This window comes from Camelus dromedarius, chromosome 27 (genome assembly GCF_036321535.1).
Source record: "Camelus dromedarius isolate mCamDro1 chromosome 27, mCamDro1.pat, whole genome shotgun sequence".
Taxonomy (NCBI): domain Eukaryota; kingdom Metazoa; phylum Chordata; class Mammalia; order Artiodactyla; family Camelidae; genus Camelus; species Camelus dromedarius.
This window is the reverse complement of record NC_087462.1, coordinates 17,276,235-17,289,862: the sequence shown is the minus strand read 5'-3', so window position 1 is coordinate 17,289,862 and position 13,628 is coordinate 17,276,235. Positions and strand designations below refer to the sequence as shown.

Sequence of the window (13,628 nt, the reverse complement as noted above, 5' to 3'; positions counted from 1 at the left end):
TACTTCAAAACCCTGCAGCGAATTTGTAACTGACTCCTGAGTTTTGTTTACTTTTGGTTTGGGACCTGTTTTATTTTTTGTAATAAACTTTATTAAGGCATGGTTTTAAGTACAATATTTGATTATACATTTAAGTAAATATAATAAATTTGCACACCCATGTAACCACCATTCTATTTCCTTCATTCCAAAAGTTCCCTTGGTTTCTGTCCTGGTTGATCCCCTCCTGACCCCATCCCCTGACAACCACGGATCTGCTTTCTGTCACCTGATTCCATTTTATCTTTTCCACAGCTGTCGTTAAAGTGGGTTCACACCGTATGCACCTTTATTTCATTTCCCAACCCTCTAGAGCTACTATAGACATACTTCAGACATATTGCGGGTTCATTCCAGACCACCACTGTAAAGCGAGACATGAATTTTTTGGTTTCCTAGGGAGTATAAGGATTATGTTTGTAATACACTGTAGTCTATTAAAGTGTGCAAATTATGTCTAAAAAATGTACATACCTTAATTTTAAATACTGCTAAAAAAAATGGTAATCACCATCATCATCCAAGCCTTTAGTGAGTTGTAATCTTTTTAGCTGGTTGGGGTCCTGCCTCAGTGTTGATGGCTGCTGACTGATCATTTGGTTGCTCAAGATTGGAGCGGCTGTGGGAATTTCTTAAGAACAATGAAATTTGCCACATTAATTGACTCCTTCTTGAATGATTTCTCTGTAGCATGCAATGCGGTTTGGTAGCATTTTACTCACAGTAGAACATCTTTCAAAATTGCAGTCAGTCCTCCTAACCCCTGCCACTGCATAATCAGTTATGTTTATGTCATATTCTAAATGCTTTGTTGCTTCAACAAGCTTCACAGCATCTTCACCAGGTGTAGGTCCCATCTTAAGAAACTACTGTCTTTTCTCATCCATAAGAAGCAACTCCTCACCCACTAAAGTTTTACCATCAGATTGCAGCCGTCCAGTCACATCTTCAGGCTCCACTTCTCATTCTAGTTTTCTTGCCGTTTCCACATCTGCAGTGACACCCTCCACTGAGGTCTTCACCCCTCAAAGTCATCCACGCAGGTTGGAATCAACTTCCAAACTCCTGTTAACTTTGCTATGTGGACCTCTTCCTGTGAATCACAGACGTTCTGGGTGGCATCTGGATGGCGAACACAGTAGCCACTCACACTTGCGTCACCGTGTCCTATTCCCTCTCCTGATTCTGATTATGGAATTTATAGTTCAATTTCTGACGTGTAAGAAAACTAAATCACTGACATTCTATTTTTTCCTGGATTCTTTTTCCATAATGCTACTTTAGTCCGAAATCTTCCCAGTGCTGTAAAGGAAAGAAGGCTATCTTGAATCTTAAAGAGACATCCAAATAAAGCTGGAAAAAAATCGTTTTAATTAACAATTTTTTAAAAAAGACTCTTAGTCTAAGAGCACACTTCAGATTAGAAAAGCCCTAGGATTTTTCACACACCAAGAGCCAGTGACCCGGCAGGTTTAGGCATCGAGAATCCAAGAGTTAGAAGGAATCTCAGACTGCTGATTCAAGCTCAGGATTTTACAAGGAGGAATAAGGCTCAGGGAGGTCAATTAGATTGACCCACGTCACACAGCAGGTTATTAATAGAACTAAAACTCAACCCTAGCTCTCCTCACCCTACTCGTCAGTGCTTTTTTTTTTTTAACCTCTTCCTTTTGGGCAAGTCGTATATGACACTAGAACGCTATCTAAATAAAATTTTTAATAATTAGGTTATAACATTTAAACAAGGAAGAGCAATCAACATAGAAAAACTGAAAAAACTGCAAGTACACTAGAAAATCATAGAAAAAAGTGCAAATATCTCCATGAACAATATATGTAAACTAAATTTGCCAGTTCAAGGAAATTGTCTGATTGGGTTTAAAAGGGGGAAAAAAACACCTGTATGCTTTTTCAAAATTGATGTTAAAAGAACCTGGACAGTTTGAAATAAAAAAGGAAAAAAAAGATCAGGCCAGCGCCGAAAGAAAACTTACGTAGCTTTATTAAGACAAGCAAAGTTAACTTGAAGACAAATGCCATCATTAGGGATGGGGTCATTATGTAATCATAAAATGAAGCAAAAAGACGTAACAGTTTAAAATATGTACGTAAGTAATTAGAGCTAAAAAAATAGCAAATAAAGGGAGGGACAGACCTTAAAGACATTTTCACTCCTCGCCTCCCCCACCTCGTCCCCTCACCAGCTGCCTCAGGGTCCATAAAATGCTGGGTCCTTTTGTTCGAGGTCTCCTTCAGCAGTGAGAGGACCCCGCGATGCTCTGGCCCGCCTGACCCTGGGTTGGGGCGCCTTTCCATGGGGGGGAATATAGAACAGGGGAATTGGTGCCTTCTCCAGTTTCAGCCTCTTGCTTTTCCCACCACAGTAAGTGACTGAAGACTGAACGCTCTCATTTTGGGCTCCTTGCCTTTTGAGCTACTCCCACAGCCCGCAGCTCAGCGCTCTCTCCCAGCTCAGCTGAGCTCCTTACGAACAAACACTGTAGGCAGAGCTCAGTCAGGGGTCAGAGGTGGGGGGAATATCAGTAACTTTGTCTTCAGCCACAGACATCAACCCTCCTCCTCTTTGGAATCTCAAGGAGCAGTCTGGGCTGTCACAGGCGCCCCGCAGAAAAGCTCGGCTGTCTGAGCAGTTATTTAAAGTACTGTCCTAAGGCTGCCTTTCCCAGCCGACGGCAACAGTGGTTTGGGGCTTTAAATAGTGGCGTCAGCCCTGGGTCAACATCAGAATCACCTGGGAGGCTCACCAAACACCAGCGCCAGGTCTCCTTCCCCCGAGTGCCTCTGGTTTTAGTTTCACTGACTTAGAGAATGAATATGGTTCTGCTCCAGCTCTGTCACACCTTGGGTGATTCCTGCCACTTCCCTGAGCCTCGGCTTCCTCGCCTGTGATATTGGGGGTAAGGACACTTGCCTCCCAGTGGTACTGTGAGGAGTCAGTGAAACAAGGTGCCTGGGAGCAACTGGCACGGGATCCCTGCACAGTAAATGATGTCTCCATCAGATCATGAATCAAGAGGAATTTCCCGTGAGCCTAAGGGCTGAGAAGATGACTTTGAAGAGTTAGAATTGCCTCTTTAAGGAGGAAGAGTTTGGAAGGGTGGAGAGGCAAGGGGGCCACTCTCAGAGGTGAGCAACTGGGGCCCCTGCCACGGGCCTCATAATTTTTTTTTATTAATTAATTTGTGGGGAGGGGGGAATTAGGTTTTTATTTATTTTTAATGGAGGTGCTTTTTAAAATTAATTTGGGGGAGAGGAGATAATGAGGTTTTTGTTTATTTATTTGTAATGGAGGTACTGAGGATTGAACCCAGGACCTTGTGCATGCTAGGCACGCACTCTAGCACTGAGCCACACCTCCCCACCGGACCTAGTACTTTAGAAGACAGCATTCTGGCTTTCCTCTGTCTGCACCTTGCCCCAGAGGGCAAGGAGTCCACAGGGGCCAAGCGCCATGCCCCCTGGAGCCCAGGCCCCCACCTTCTAGACCGCGCATGAGGCACTAGGAGCCCAGCCTGAACAGCCCAGCTCCACTTCCATTTTCTGTCCCAGGCTCGTCATCCTGAGAGGGGACCATGCTCCCAGTTTGCAACTCTAGTCCCAAGGGGCTTCAAGGAGGCTGTTTGAAGGGGCAGGGGTCAGTTCTTTGATTTGAGGACAGGGAGTCTACAGACATGCCTGTGAGCCCCTTCAGGGCGTAGGTGGGCAGAACCAGGGGTGGGAAGAGGAAGGGGCGGACCACCGGCCAGGGGCGCTCAGGCACTCCCTGGAGCTGGTAGCGGGGAGGCCAGTGTTAGTTTTACAGCTGATGTTAGCCTGAACGTTCACGTTTCAGTATTTCCTGGTATGTTCTCCTTACTAATTTTAAAATAATACTTTTTACAGTCAAATAAATGCTTAGCTCTATGCCTGGGACATCATAAGTGTTTGATAAATACAAGCGTGGCAGAATCCAAGTGCAGCTCAGATGTGCTAAGGCCTCGTGCTCGGTAGCAGGATTGCGGCTGGGACGGAACCTGCCAGTTGAAAAGAAGTTAGTTTCTTCCGGTTTAAAACAGTCCCTTTTGGCCAAAGTCCTCATCTCCCTCCCTCCCCGTTCTTTCTCCCCTCATCCCGAGAGGCATCGCGGCGGCAGAGGCTGACGGACATCGGGGTGAGAGTGAGGGTCGGGGTGTGCTCTTCCCGCTGGCTCCCGCTGCCTCCCGCTGGCTCGGAGTCCATCTAACCTGGTCTTTCAGCATCAGCCTCCTGCCTCACTGCACCTGCTGGGCTGAGCTCAGCTGCGGCCAGTTTCTCTGAACCTCAGCAGGAAATTCCACCCAGCTCCCAGCCCTTGAACCAGTCCCCTTAGAAGCCCAGCTAAGTTCCCCCCCGCCCCCGCCCCCTCCCCTTCCTCCGACACACCCCACAGCCTTTGTGTTTGCTGTTAATTCTCAGCTCCCTTGTGATCTTACACTGACTGTAAGAAGAAAGGTGGCAGGAGGGGACAATATGCGGAGCTCTGTGCAGGGACTTCAGTTGCCCATTGCTCCCCTCAGTCAATTCCCTAAAGCCAGTAAGACGGGCATTTTAGCTGGAAGTTCTCCAACAGCTCTAGCCTTATGGGCTGCATTGTGCTTCCCCATATTACAAATATTGAAGCCCTACCCCTCAAATGTTATTTGGAGGCTGTGTTTGGAGACAGGGCCTTTAAGGAAGTAATTAAAGTTACGGGAGGTCATAAAGGTGGGGCTGTAATTTGATAGGACAGGTGTCCAGAGATCGCTCCCTCTCTCTCTCAATCGAAGTCTCTCCTTGGGCACACAGAGCAAAGGCCATGCAAGGACACAGGGAGAAGGCAGCCACTGACTGACAAGCCAAGGAGAGAGGCTTCACCTGGACTTCCAGCCTCCAGAACGGTGAGAAAGTAACTGTCTGTTGTTTAAGGCATCCAGACTATGGTACCTTGTTATGACAGCCCCAGCAGTTTAAGACAACTCGAGATCCCTATTTAATGCCTTTTGGGATCCCAAGCAAGCCAGGTGCCCCCTGTCACTGCTACCTGTTTCCTGAACCTCACTACCCACTACAGTTACAGTCTCGTGCTTTTTTTCCCTTGTCCTCCGACACCAGGTGTCACCTTCCCTCCTACATTCCCTTAGTCCTTCCTCCCACGTTGCTTTGGGACTTGCCGTGTTGTCCCACTGGCCCAGGAACCCATCTGCTGCTCAGGGACATTCTTCAGCAGGTTTTTTTCCATGCCATTTCTCCACTGATGGTCCCACTTCAAGCAGTTTCAGACATGCTATAAACAGAGATGCAAATCTCTGTATGTGGGAATGTTCGTATCAAAGAAAGAGGCCAAGTTTCCCCTGCCCTGTCCCTGATCCTGGGAGACAGATACCCGGTAAGGAGGCTCCAAGGGTTCCTTATTGAGGCTGAATTGGCTCTGAGGAAGGGCTGGACCCTGTAAGATTCTGGAAGTGATCTTCCGGTTTCCAGGGGGTCCGTTCCCATCCTCAGGGTTTCATCCTAGCAATGAGTTAATTAGCCTCGTATTGGAGAGCAGGTTTTTCAGAGTAAAGGAACCAACACCACAGACCTCAGTGGAGGGCCATAGATTTTGTGCACTTGATTTCTGGCTGTAAGCCTGGGGAATCTTAAGCAAGTCATGTCATCTCTCTAAACTGCAGCTTTCTCACCTGTTAAATAGGAATGATGACCCTTGTTTTGCAGGGCTTTAATGAAGATTTCACACTGTTCATGGAAATGCCTGGTTCAGGGTTCCGTAGACATTTACTCCACTCACTCTCTTCTTCCTAAGTCTGGCCAACTAATCTGAACTGCAGCTCCCCTCCTCCACTGTGTGTGTGGTGGGGAGAAGTGGGTGGCTTCTTTTAAAAATTTGAGGGGGAGGGCGTAGCTCAGGTGGTAGAGTGCTTGCCTAGCATGCACCAGGTCCCGGGTTCAATCCCCAGTTCTCCCTCTGAAAATAAATAAATAGACAAATCTAATTATCTCCCCCCGACACACACCAAAATTAAGGAAGCATGCCTTCAGAAACTGCAGGCTAACTATAACCTGTGTCCAAGCACATCTTTAGGAAGCCAGACTCACTCTCCAAATGGCGCATCAGTGAGCAATCTCTCCCAGATGAAATGTCGATGGCCTTGGCAATTGGCAACGAGGGTTTCGTGAATGTATGAGTGAATGAACAAATGAAAGGCCTTCTGAAGGCCCGGTTTGGGAACATGCCCTGCTCTCCTGGGACCGCTTGCTCTCCTGCTCCCTCTGGACTGGCGTGGAGAGCCACGAGTGAATGTCCTGAGAGCAGCAGCTCAGGGTCTGGAGGAAATGCCTTTCAGAGACAGGTGTTTTCCAGAACTTCTTCTTCCACTTGTTCCTCAGCCCCTTGGCGATGCCACCTTGGGTGTGCTATGCCTTGTACTTTGTGAGGTGGACTCAACATCCTGCCTCCCTGCCTTGTTTTGCTGTTTTGAAATCAAAGGAAAGGGTGGCACAGGGAGATGGGAGAAAGAACACAAAGAAGCCAGAGAGCCCTCCCTGCTGTGTGTGTGTCCTTGTGTTGGGACTTGAGGTCAGCATGGGCCGCGTGAGGGGGAGGTGAGATCCCACTGGGGTGCAGGAAACAGCAGTGGATTTAGAGCACAAAAGACTGACTTCTTTACTAGCTGTGTGAACTTGGGCAAACAGTTTACCTTCATAAGCCCTGTTGCTTCGCATATAAAAGGGCAATGGTGACTAAGCCATCTAGGGGCTGGTGTCATTATTACACATACTAAGGAATGCAAAATGGCTTACTTGAAGAGTAAAGTCCTAAAGATATATATAGAGAGATATTGCGGTTAGGATTCTGCTTGGACTCAGACAGGTTGGGTGTGTTTGACTATATTATTGTCCATCAATATCCAGTGCCACTCCCCGAAGTCAGGCTTGGTCATGTGACTTGGTCAAAGTGTAGGAAGTGCCCCTTCAGTTCCAAAGAGGACTTTACAGGCTCATTAACACTCCCCCCCACCCCGACTCTCTTCCCCACCTCTGTGACCAGGGGCCCTAGGGAGTCAGGACCCTGAGTGGATGGAACAAGCACCATTCCCAAGCTGTTCCGTGATGGGTCCCTAATACCAGTCGTCTTAGCCGTTTGGATATTTTAGGGGGCTGGATCTTTACAGCAGCAAAACCGAATCTGGCTTCACTGATACACCTGGGTGCCATTTCTTTACACCGTTTAATAGAAAAACAACACGCAATGAAAACATATACATAGTAACACTGAACACAGCGCAGCCTCGGGGAGATCTCAGGGACAGCCCAAGCTGGGTTGCTACTTGCCGCCGCTCTTCGGAAGGGGCCGGTAGACCCCGACAACCACAGCGTGGTCCCTCTCATAGGGCTCCAGGGTCAGCTGCTCCTGGGGCTTTAAGTTCTCCTGCTGCAACTTCCTCACCTCGGAAGCAAACACCGCCTCGGCAGATGCGGTGGAGTCGATGCAGTTGGCCTTGATGGAGATGAGGAAGTGGCCCCCGTTACGCAGGAAGGTGTGGGCGTTCAGAGCCACGATGCGGGACTGGTCGGGCTGGGCCACGTCGGCGAAGATCACGTCCACCATCCCGATGAGCATGCGGTACTTCAGCGGGTGCCGGGCATCTTCGAGGACCGGGATGATGTTGGTTCGCTTCTTGGCCACGTTGACCAAATCGCGGCCGGCACGGTGGGAGAACTCGACTGCGTAGACCAGGCCATCGGGACCGATGATGTCGGAGACGTGGGACACGGTGGTCCCCGAGGCAGCGCCCAGGTACAGCACTTTGGACTTCGGCTTGATGTGAATCTGGTCGACCCCGCCCAGGATGGCAGCGGCCAGCTTGGAGCGGAAGGGGTTCCACGTGCGGTATTCCTGTTTCACGCCGCCCTCGGTCACCGTGACCCGGCGCTCGCCGTACACCGACTGGCCGGGCACCATGTTCAGCGTCACCAGCGCGTCCTCCGCCCCGCGATAGATGAAGACGCCCTCGTGCCGGTGCGGTTCCACCGACACCAAGTTGGCGCCCTTCCTGCGGCGGTTCTTGCTCTTGGCCACCCCGCCGCGCCGCTGTCCGCCGCCCCCGCGGTCCCTGCCATCCCCGCCGCCGCGCCCCCGGCCCCGGCCGCCGCCGAAGCTGCGTGCCCGCCCCCCGAATCTGCCCTTGCCCCCCGCCCCGCCGCTATTGCCTCCTGCTCCCTTGCCTCCTCCGCCGCGACCGCCGCCCCCGCGGCCGCCCGCCCCGCCCCCGCGCGAGCCCGCCGACTTCATGGCGCGCCCTGGGCGCCCAGGTGGTTGGCGGCGGCTGTCAGGGATTACTGGTGGCGTGGGGAGGTTGTCAGGGGTTACCGGTGGCTCCCAGCCGTTGTCAGGGGCCGCCGGTACCTGGGGGCGGTTGTCAGGGGTCGCTGGTGGCTGGGAGAGGTGATCAGGTGTCGCTGGTGCCTCCGGGCCGTGGTCCTGAGGCTGGACGAAGGTGGGCGGCAGCAGTTGCCTGCTGGGTTAGCCACGCGGGCGGAGGGAGAGAGATGGGCGGCGGTGGGGACCAGCTCTACTGCAGTTCCCGCATCCCCGGAGCCGCCCTTTGACGCAGCGACGGGCGTGATTGCATCACACCCGCTATGGCGACCCTGCAGTCCCGGAAGCCCCCCTTCCCAGCCTGCCTGCAGACACAGCCTGCTCCCGTGTAATGCTCCCGCCTCCCCTTTCCGCATCATCTGCTCTCTCAGAGACCCCTGGCACTTCTGAGACTCAGGGAAGGGGGAGTCTCCTTGGCAAGAGAAGGCGAGGCGAGCATCATCTTCAGTCCTTGCTGTGCCACTTGCTTGCTGTGTGGTCTCAGGAAGCTTACCTGACCTTCTCTGGGGGTCCTGTCTGAACTTGGGCAAGTTTCTTGACCTATCTGGGTCTCACTATCCCATCTATAAAACCCAAAGCTTTGAAAACTATAAAAGCTTTGTTCTGGAGCACCACATACACTTGCCCCAGTCCTGGTGCATGCTAAGTATTCTACAAGCATTAGCTTTTCTGTTTTGTTTTGTTCTTTTTAATGTATTTCTTTTGGTCAACTTTTCATTGAAGCGTACTGCTGTCAGAGCTTTTGCCACCTGAAAGTGGCCCTGGCCCTCCTTTACAAAGTTGATGGAAATGCACCTTGGTACAGATATTCTGACAAACCCTTAAACAAGGTACCTATACTTCCACTTAGGTATTCCACTTTGAAGATTTCATCCCAAAGGGATGATCCCAGCAAGAAATAGTCATTAGAAGGAGAAGACAGAGAGTGGTGATGGAAGCAGAGGTGATGATCAGCATTAACATGGAGTCTTGGCAGAGGTGAGATGAAGGAGACTGACCTAGGAGTTTTTAGAAGACAGAATCCACAGGACTTTCTGCTAGACTGCGTATAGGAAGTCAAAAAGAGGAAATTCCAAGCCAGGGATTGCCAAAGGACAGTGGCTCCTCTGATGTGGTTAATAGCCTGCAATCCGCAGCCCTGGTTGCTATCTGCCTAGCTCTTCTTTTCCATCAACTGTGCTAAATCCCAGAACTTGTTCTGGGAACACTGGGCAGCTAGAAAATATTGATTCTTCAGTGTGAATGGGACACATAGGCCAGAGCCCTAACACACGTCGGCAAAAGCCAAAATCTCATGTTTATTACTGTATTCTAGTCTGTGTTTCAGAAATCTGCTCTTTCAATATGCAGCATTTTCTTGATCATTAAAAAAGAACCATTCGGTAGCACCACGGACAGCAAAACAGGTGGCAAGCGCAGGCTTGCACGTTCTGTGAGGACCACGGACAGCAACACCAACTGGGGTTGTTAACGCTTCCAGGGCTGGCTTTGGGGTCAACCAAGAGCCGGGGGAGATGGTGCAGGTTGTTGTAACCAGACCATCTGTCCTCCACAGCAGCTGGACCATTCTGCATTCCCACCAGCAGTGTATGAGGGTTTCAATTTCTCTAATCCCTACTAACACTAATTATTTTGGGTTTTTTTTTTAAGACTAAAAAATATATATAGCCAATCCCAGTGGAAGCTGTGAAAACGTGTCATTGCTGTTTGCATTTGCCTAATGATGCAAATGATGCTGAGTATGTTTTCAAGTGTTATTAGTCATTTATATATCCTATTTCAAAAAATTCAAGTATTATGCCCATTTGAAAATTGGATTGTTTGTATTTTGGTTATTTATGTATTCTGTAAGAGAATACATAATGTAATGTGAGATCTTTATATTCTAGACAATACATTCATCAGATTATGCTTTGTACATATTTCTCCCATTATGTGATTTGTCTTTTGACTTTTTGACAGTGTTCCTTTGATGCACGAGTTTAGACATTTTGATTTAGTCCAAAATTATTTTTCTTTTATTGTTTAAGAAACCATTGCCTAATCTTCAGTCATAAAGATTTACATCTATGTTTCCTTCAAAGTTCTGTAGTTTCAGCTCCTTAGATTTTGGTCTTTGATCCATTTGGAGTTATTTTTGGTATACGATGTCAGGTAGGGGGTCCAAAGTCATTCTTTTGTACTTGGTTTATAGTTATTCCAACACCATTTGTTGAAAAGACTTTACTCCATTGCATGGTCTTACTACCCTTGTTGAAGGTCAGTAGACCATAGACTATGGGTTTATTTCTGAACTCAATTCTATTCCATTGATCTATCTGTCCTTAATCCAGTTTCACATTGTTTTGATTATTTTCAATTTGTATTGTTTTGAAATTGGGAAATTTTGAGTCCTCTGTTCTTTTTCAAGGTTTTGTCTAATTAGGGTTTCTTGCAATTCCATATGAATTTCAGGATCAGCTTGTTAAGTTCTACAAAGGAGTCAGTTAGGATTCTTCTGATCAAGAATAGGCTCAATCTAGATTAATTTGGGAAGTACTGCCATCATAACAATGTTAAGTCTTTGAAACTATGAATATGAAATGTCATTCCATTTATTTAGGTGTTTTAAAAACTTCTTCCAACAGTATTTTGTAGTTTTCAGTGTACAAGTCTTATACTTCCTTGGCTGTATGTATTCCTAAATATTTTACTCTTTTTGATGCCATCATAAATGGATTTGTTTTCTTACTTTTTGCATGGTTCATTGCAAGAACAGGAATACAACTAACTTTTGTGCATTGATGTCATGTCCTGAAACCTTGCTTTCACAAGCTGTTAGTTTTGTGTGTGTGTGTGTGTGTATGTGTATTCTTTAGGGTTTTAAAAAATATATATATAATCAAGTAATCTGTGAAGAGCTAAGCTGAATGTCTTTTGTATAACTGACCTGGCTAAAGCTTCCAGTAGCACGCTGAACAGACCAAAGCTGACTTCCCTATCTTGCTCCTGATCTATTGAGATGCTCATGTAGGGTTTCCCCAACCCCTTCAAATGATTAATAGGATGTATTACTTTATTTTCAAATGTTAAGCCATCCTTACATTTTGTGGACAAACATTTGCTCATGATATAGAATTCTTTTAATATTCTGCTAAATTTGATTTGCTGACACTTAGAAATTTTTTTCTTTTTCATCTATATTCATAAGGGATATTGATCTGTACTTACTTTGTGATATCTTTATTTTAGTATCAGGGTAATACTGGCTTCCTAGGATGAATCAGGCAGTAATTCCGTCTGGAAGACTTTGAGAATTGGTGTTAATTCTTCTTTAAAGGTTTGGTAGAATTCAGAGACACCATCTGGCTTTGGCAGTTTCTTTGCTGGAGGTTTTTAGTAGAATTGATTCAGTCTCTTGTTCCAGGCCTATTCAGATTTTCCACTTCTTCTTGAGTCAGTTGTGGTAGTTTGTGTGTTTCTAGGAGTTTTTCTATTTCATCCCTGCCTAATTTTTTGGCATGCAATTGTACACGGTCTTCCATTCTCTTATGATACATTTTAGTCTATAAGGTTAGTAGTAATACCCAGTTTCATTTCTTGTTTTAGTAATCTGAGCTCTTTTTCCTGTCAGCCTAGCTATAAATGTTTATCAATTTTATCGATATTTTCAAAGAACCAAATTTTGGCTTCATTTTCTCTATTGTTATCCTATTCTTTATTTCACTCATCTCCACTCTAGTCTTTATTATTTCCTTCCTTCTGCCTTCAAAATGGTAACTAACTAGGGAAATAAAAGTCAAAACTGAGATACCACCTCACACCCAGTGGGGTGGCTACAATTAAAAAACAAAGCATTGACAAGTATGGAGAAACTGCAACCCTTTGTACTACTGGTGGGAATGTAAAATGGTACTGCTTCTGTGGGAAACATGGCAGCCCCTTGAAAGACAGAATCACCTTTTGGTCTGGCTATTCTGCCTCTGGGTACATACCCCAAAGAACTGAAAGCAGGGCCCTGGAGAAAACTGTATATGCATGATCACAGCATTATTCACAATAGCCACATGTCCATCCATGGATAAATGGGTCAGCAAAATACGACATATACATACCATGGGAATATTATTCAACCCAAAAAAGTATGGGGGGAGGGTACAGCTTAGTGCTAGAGTGCAGGCTTAGCATGTACAAGGTCCTGGGTTCAATCCCCAGTACCTCCATTACAAAATAAATAAACCTAATTACCACTACCCCACCCAAAGAATTAAAATGTGCAAAATCAATAGGAGTTATTAAAAAAAAAAAAAAAGAAGGCAGTATGACATATGCTACAGCATGGATGAACCTTGAGGACATTATATTAAGTGAAACAAGCCAGTCACAAAAAGACGTTAAGCACATGGCTCCACTTACATGAAGTGCTCAGAGTAGTCCGACTCACTGAGTCAGAAACCAGAACTGTGGCTGCAGGGTCTTGGGGGCAGGAGGGAATGGGGAGTTTTTGATTAATAGGTATAGAGTTCCAGTTTTACAAGATGAAAACCAGTTCTGGAGATGGAGAGTGGTGACAGCAGTACAACATTATACATGTATTTAATACCACTGAACCCTACACTTGAAACTAGTTAAGATGGTAAATCATATGTTATACATATTTTACAATGAAAAAATTGCTGTCCCCACTCCCTGTTGTTTTTGTCACATATACATGTGTGCCTATCAACGCAGATAGCACTGAGCACTTCCTGTAAGTGGAACCATGTACTTATGGTTACTGTTTTATGCAGCGGTCTTATAAATCATGTAAGAAAAAAGCAGTTACAAACAAAACATACATTAACATTGACTCTTACACTTACTGGCATTCTTTATCTCCTTGTGTGGATCTGAGTTACTGCCTAGTGTCCTTACATTTCAACTCTTTAGCATTTCTTGTAGGGAAGGTCTGCTCTCTGTTTTTGTTTATTAAGAATGTCTCAATTCCATCTCATTTTTAAAGGAGTTTTTCCAGACAAGTCTTAGTTAAGACTCCCTTCTCTAAGGCTCCTTTGAGGCCGGAGACCCTCAGAAATAGCATGGTGCAATACCAGTCATGTTTATTAAGCATCTGTTTTTCCAGAATAAATGGCAATAAAGGTGTGTTGCTGGGGACCACAGTAGGCCCTGATATAAATGGGATTCCTTATTTAATTAAAAATTAGGGTATTTT

At 46.4% G+C, this 13,628-nt stretch overlaps 1 protein-coding gene across 1 annotated transcript; it reads right to left on the bottom strand.

Moving 5' to 3' along the window:
- Positions 1-7,271: 7,271 nt before the first annotated feature.
- Positions 7,272-13,547, bottom strand: FBLL1 (fibrillarin like 1). The gene has a single exon (XM_064480084.1). It carries the CDS (start codon positions 8,348-8,350, stop codon positions 7,382-7,384), a length of 969 nt encoding a protein of 322 aa, XP_064336154.1. The 5' UTR covers positions 8,351-13,547; the 3' UTR covers positions 7,272-7,381.
- Between the last annotated feature and the right edge of the window lie 81 nt (positions 13,548-13,628).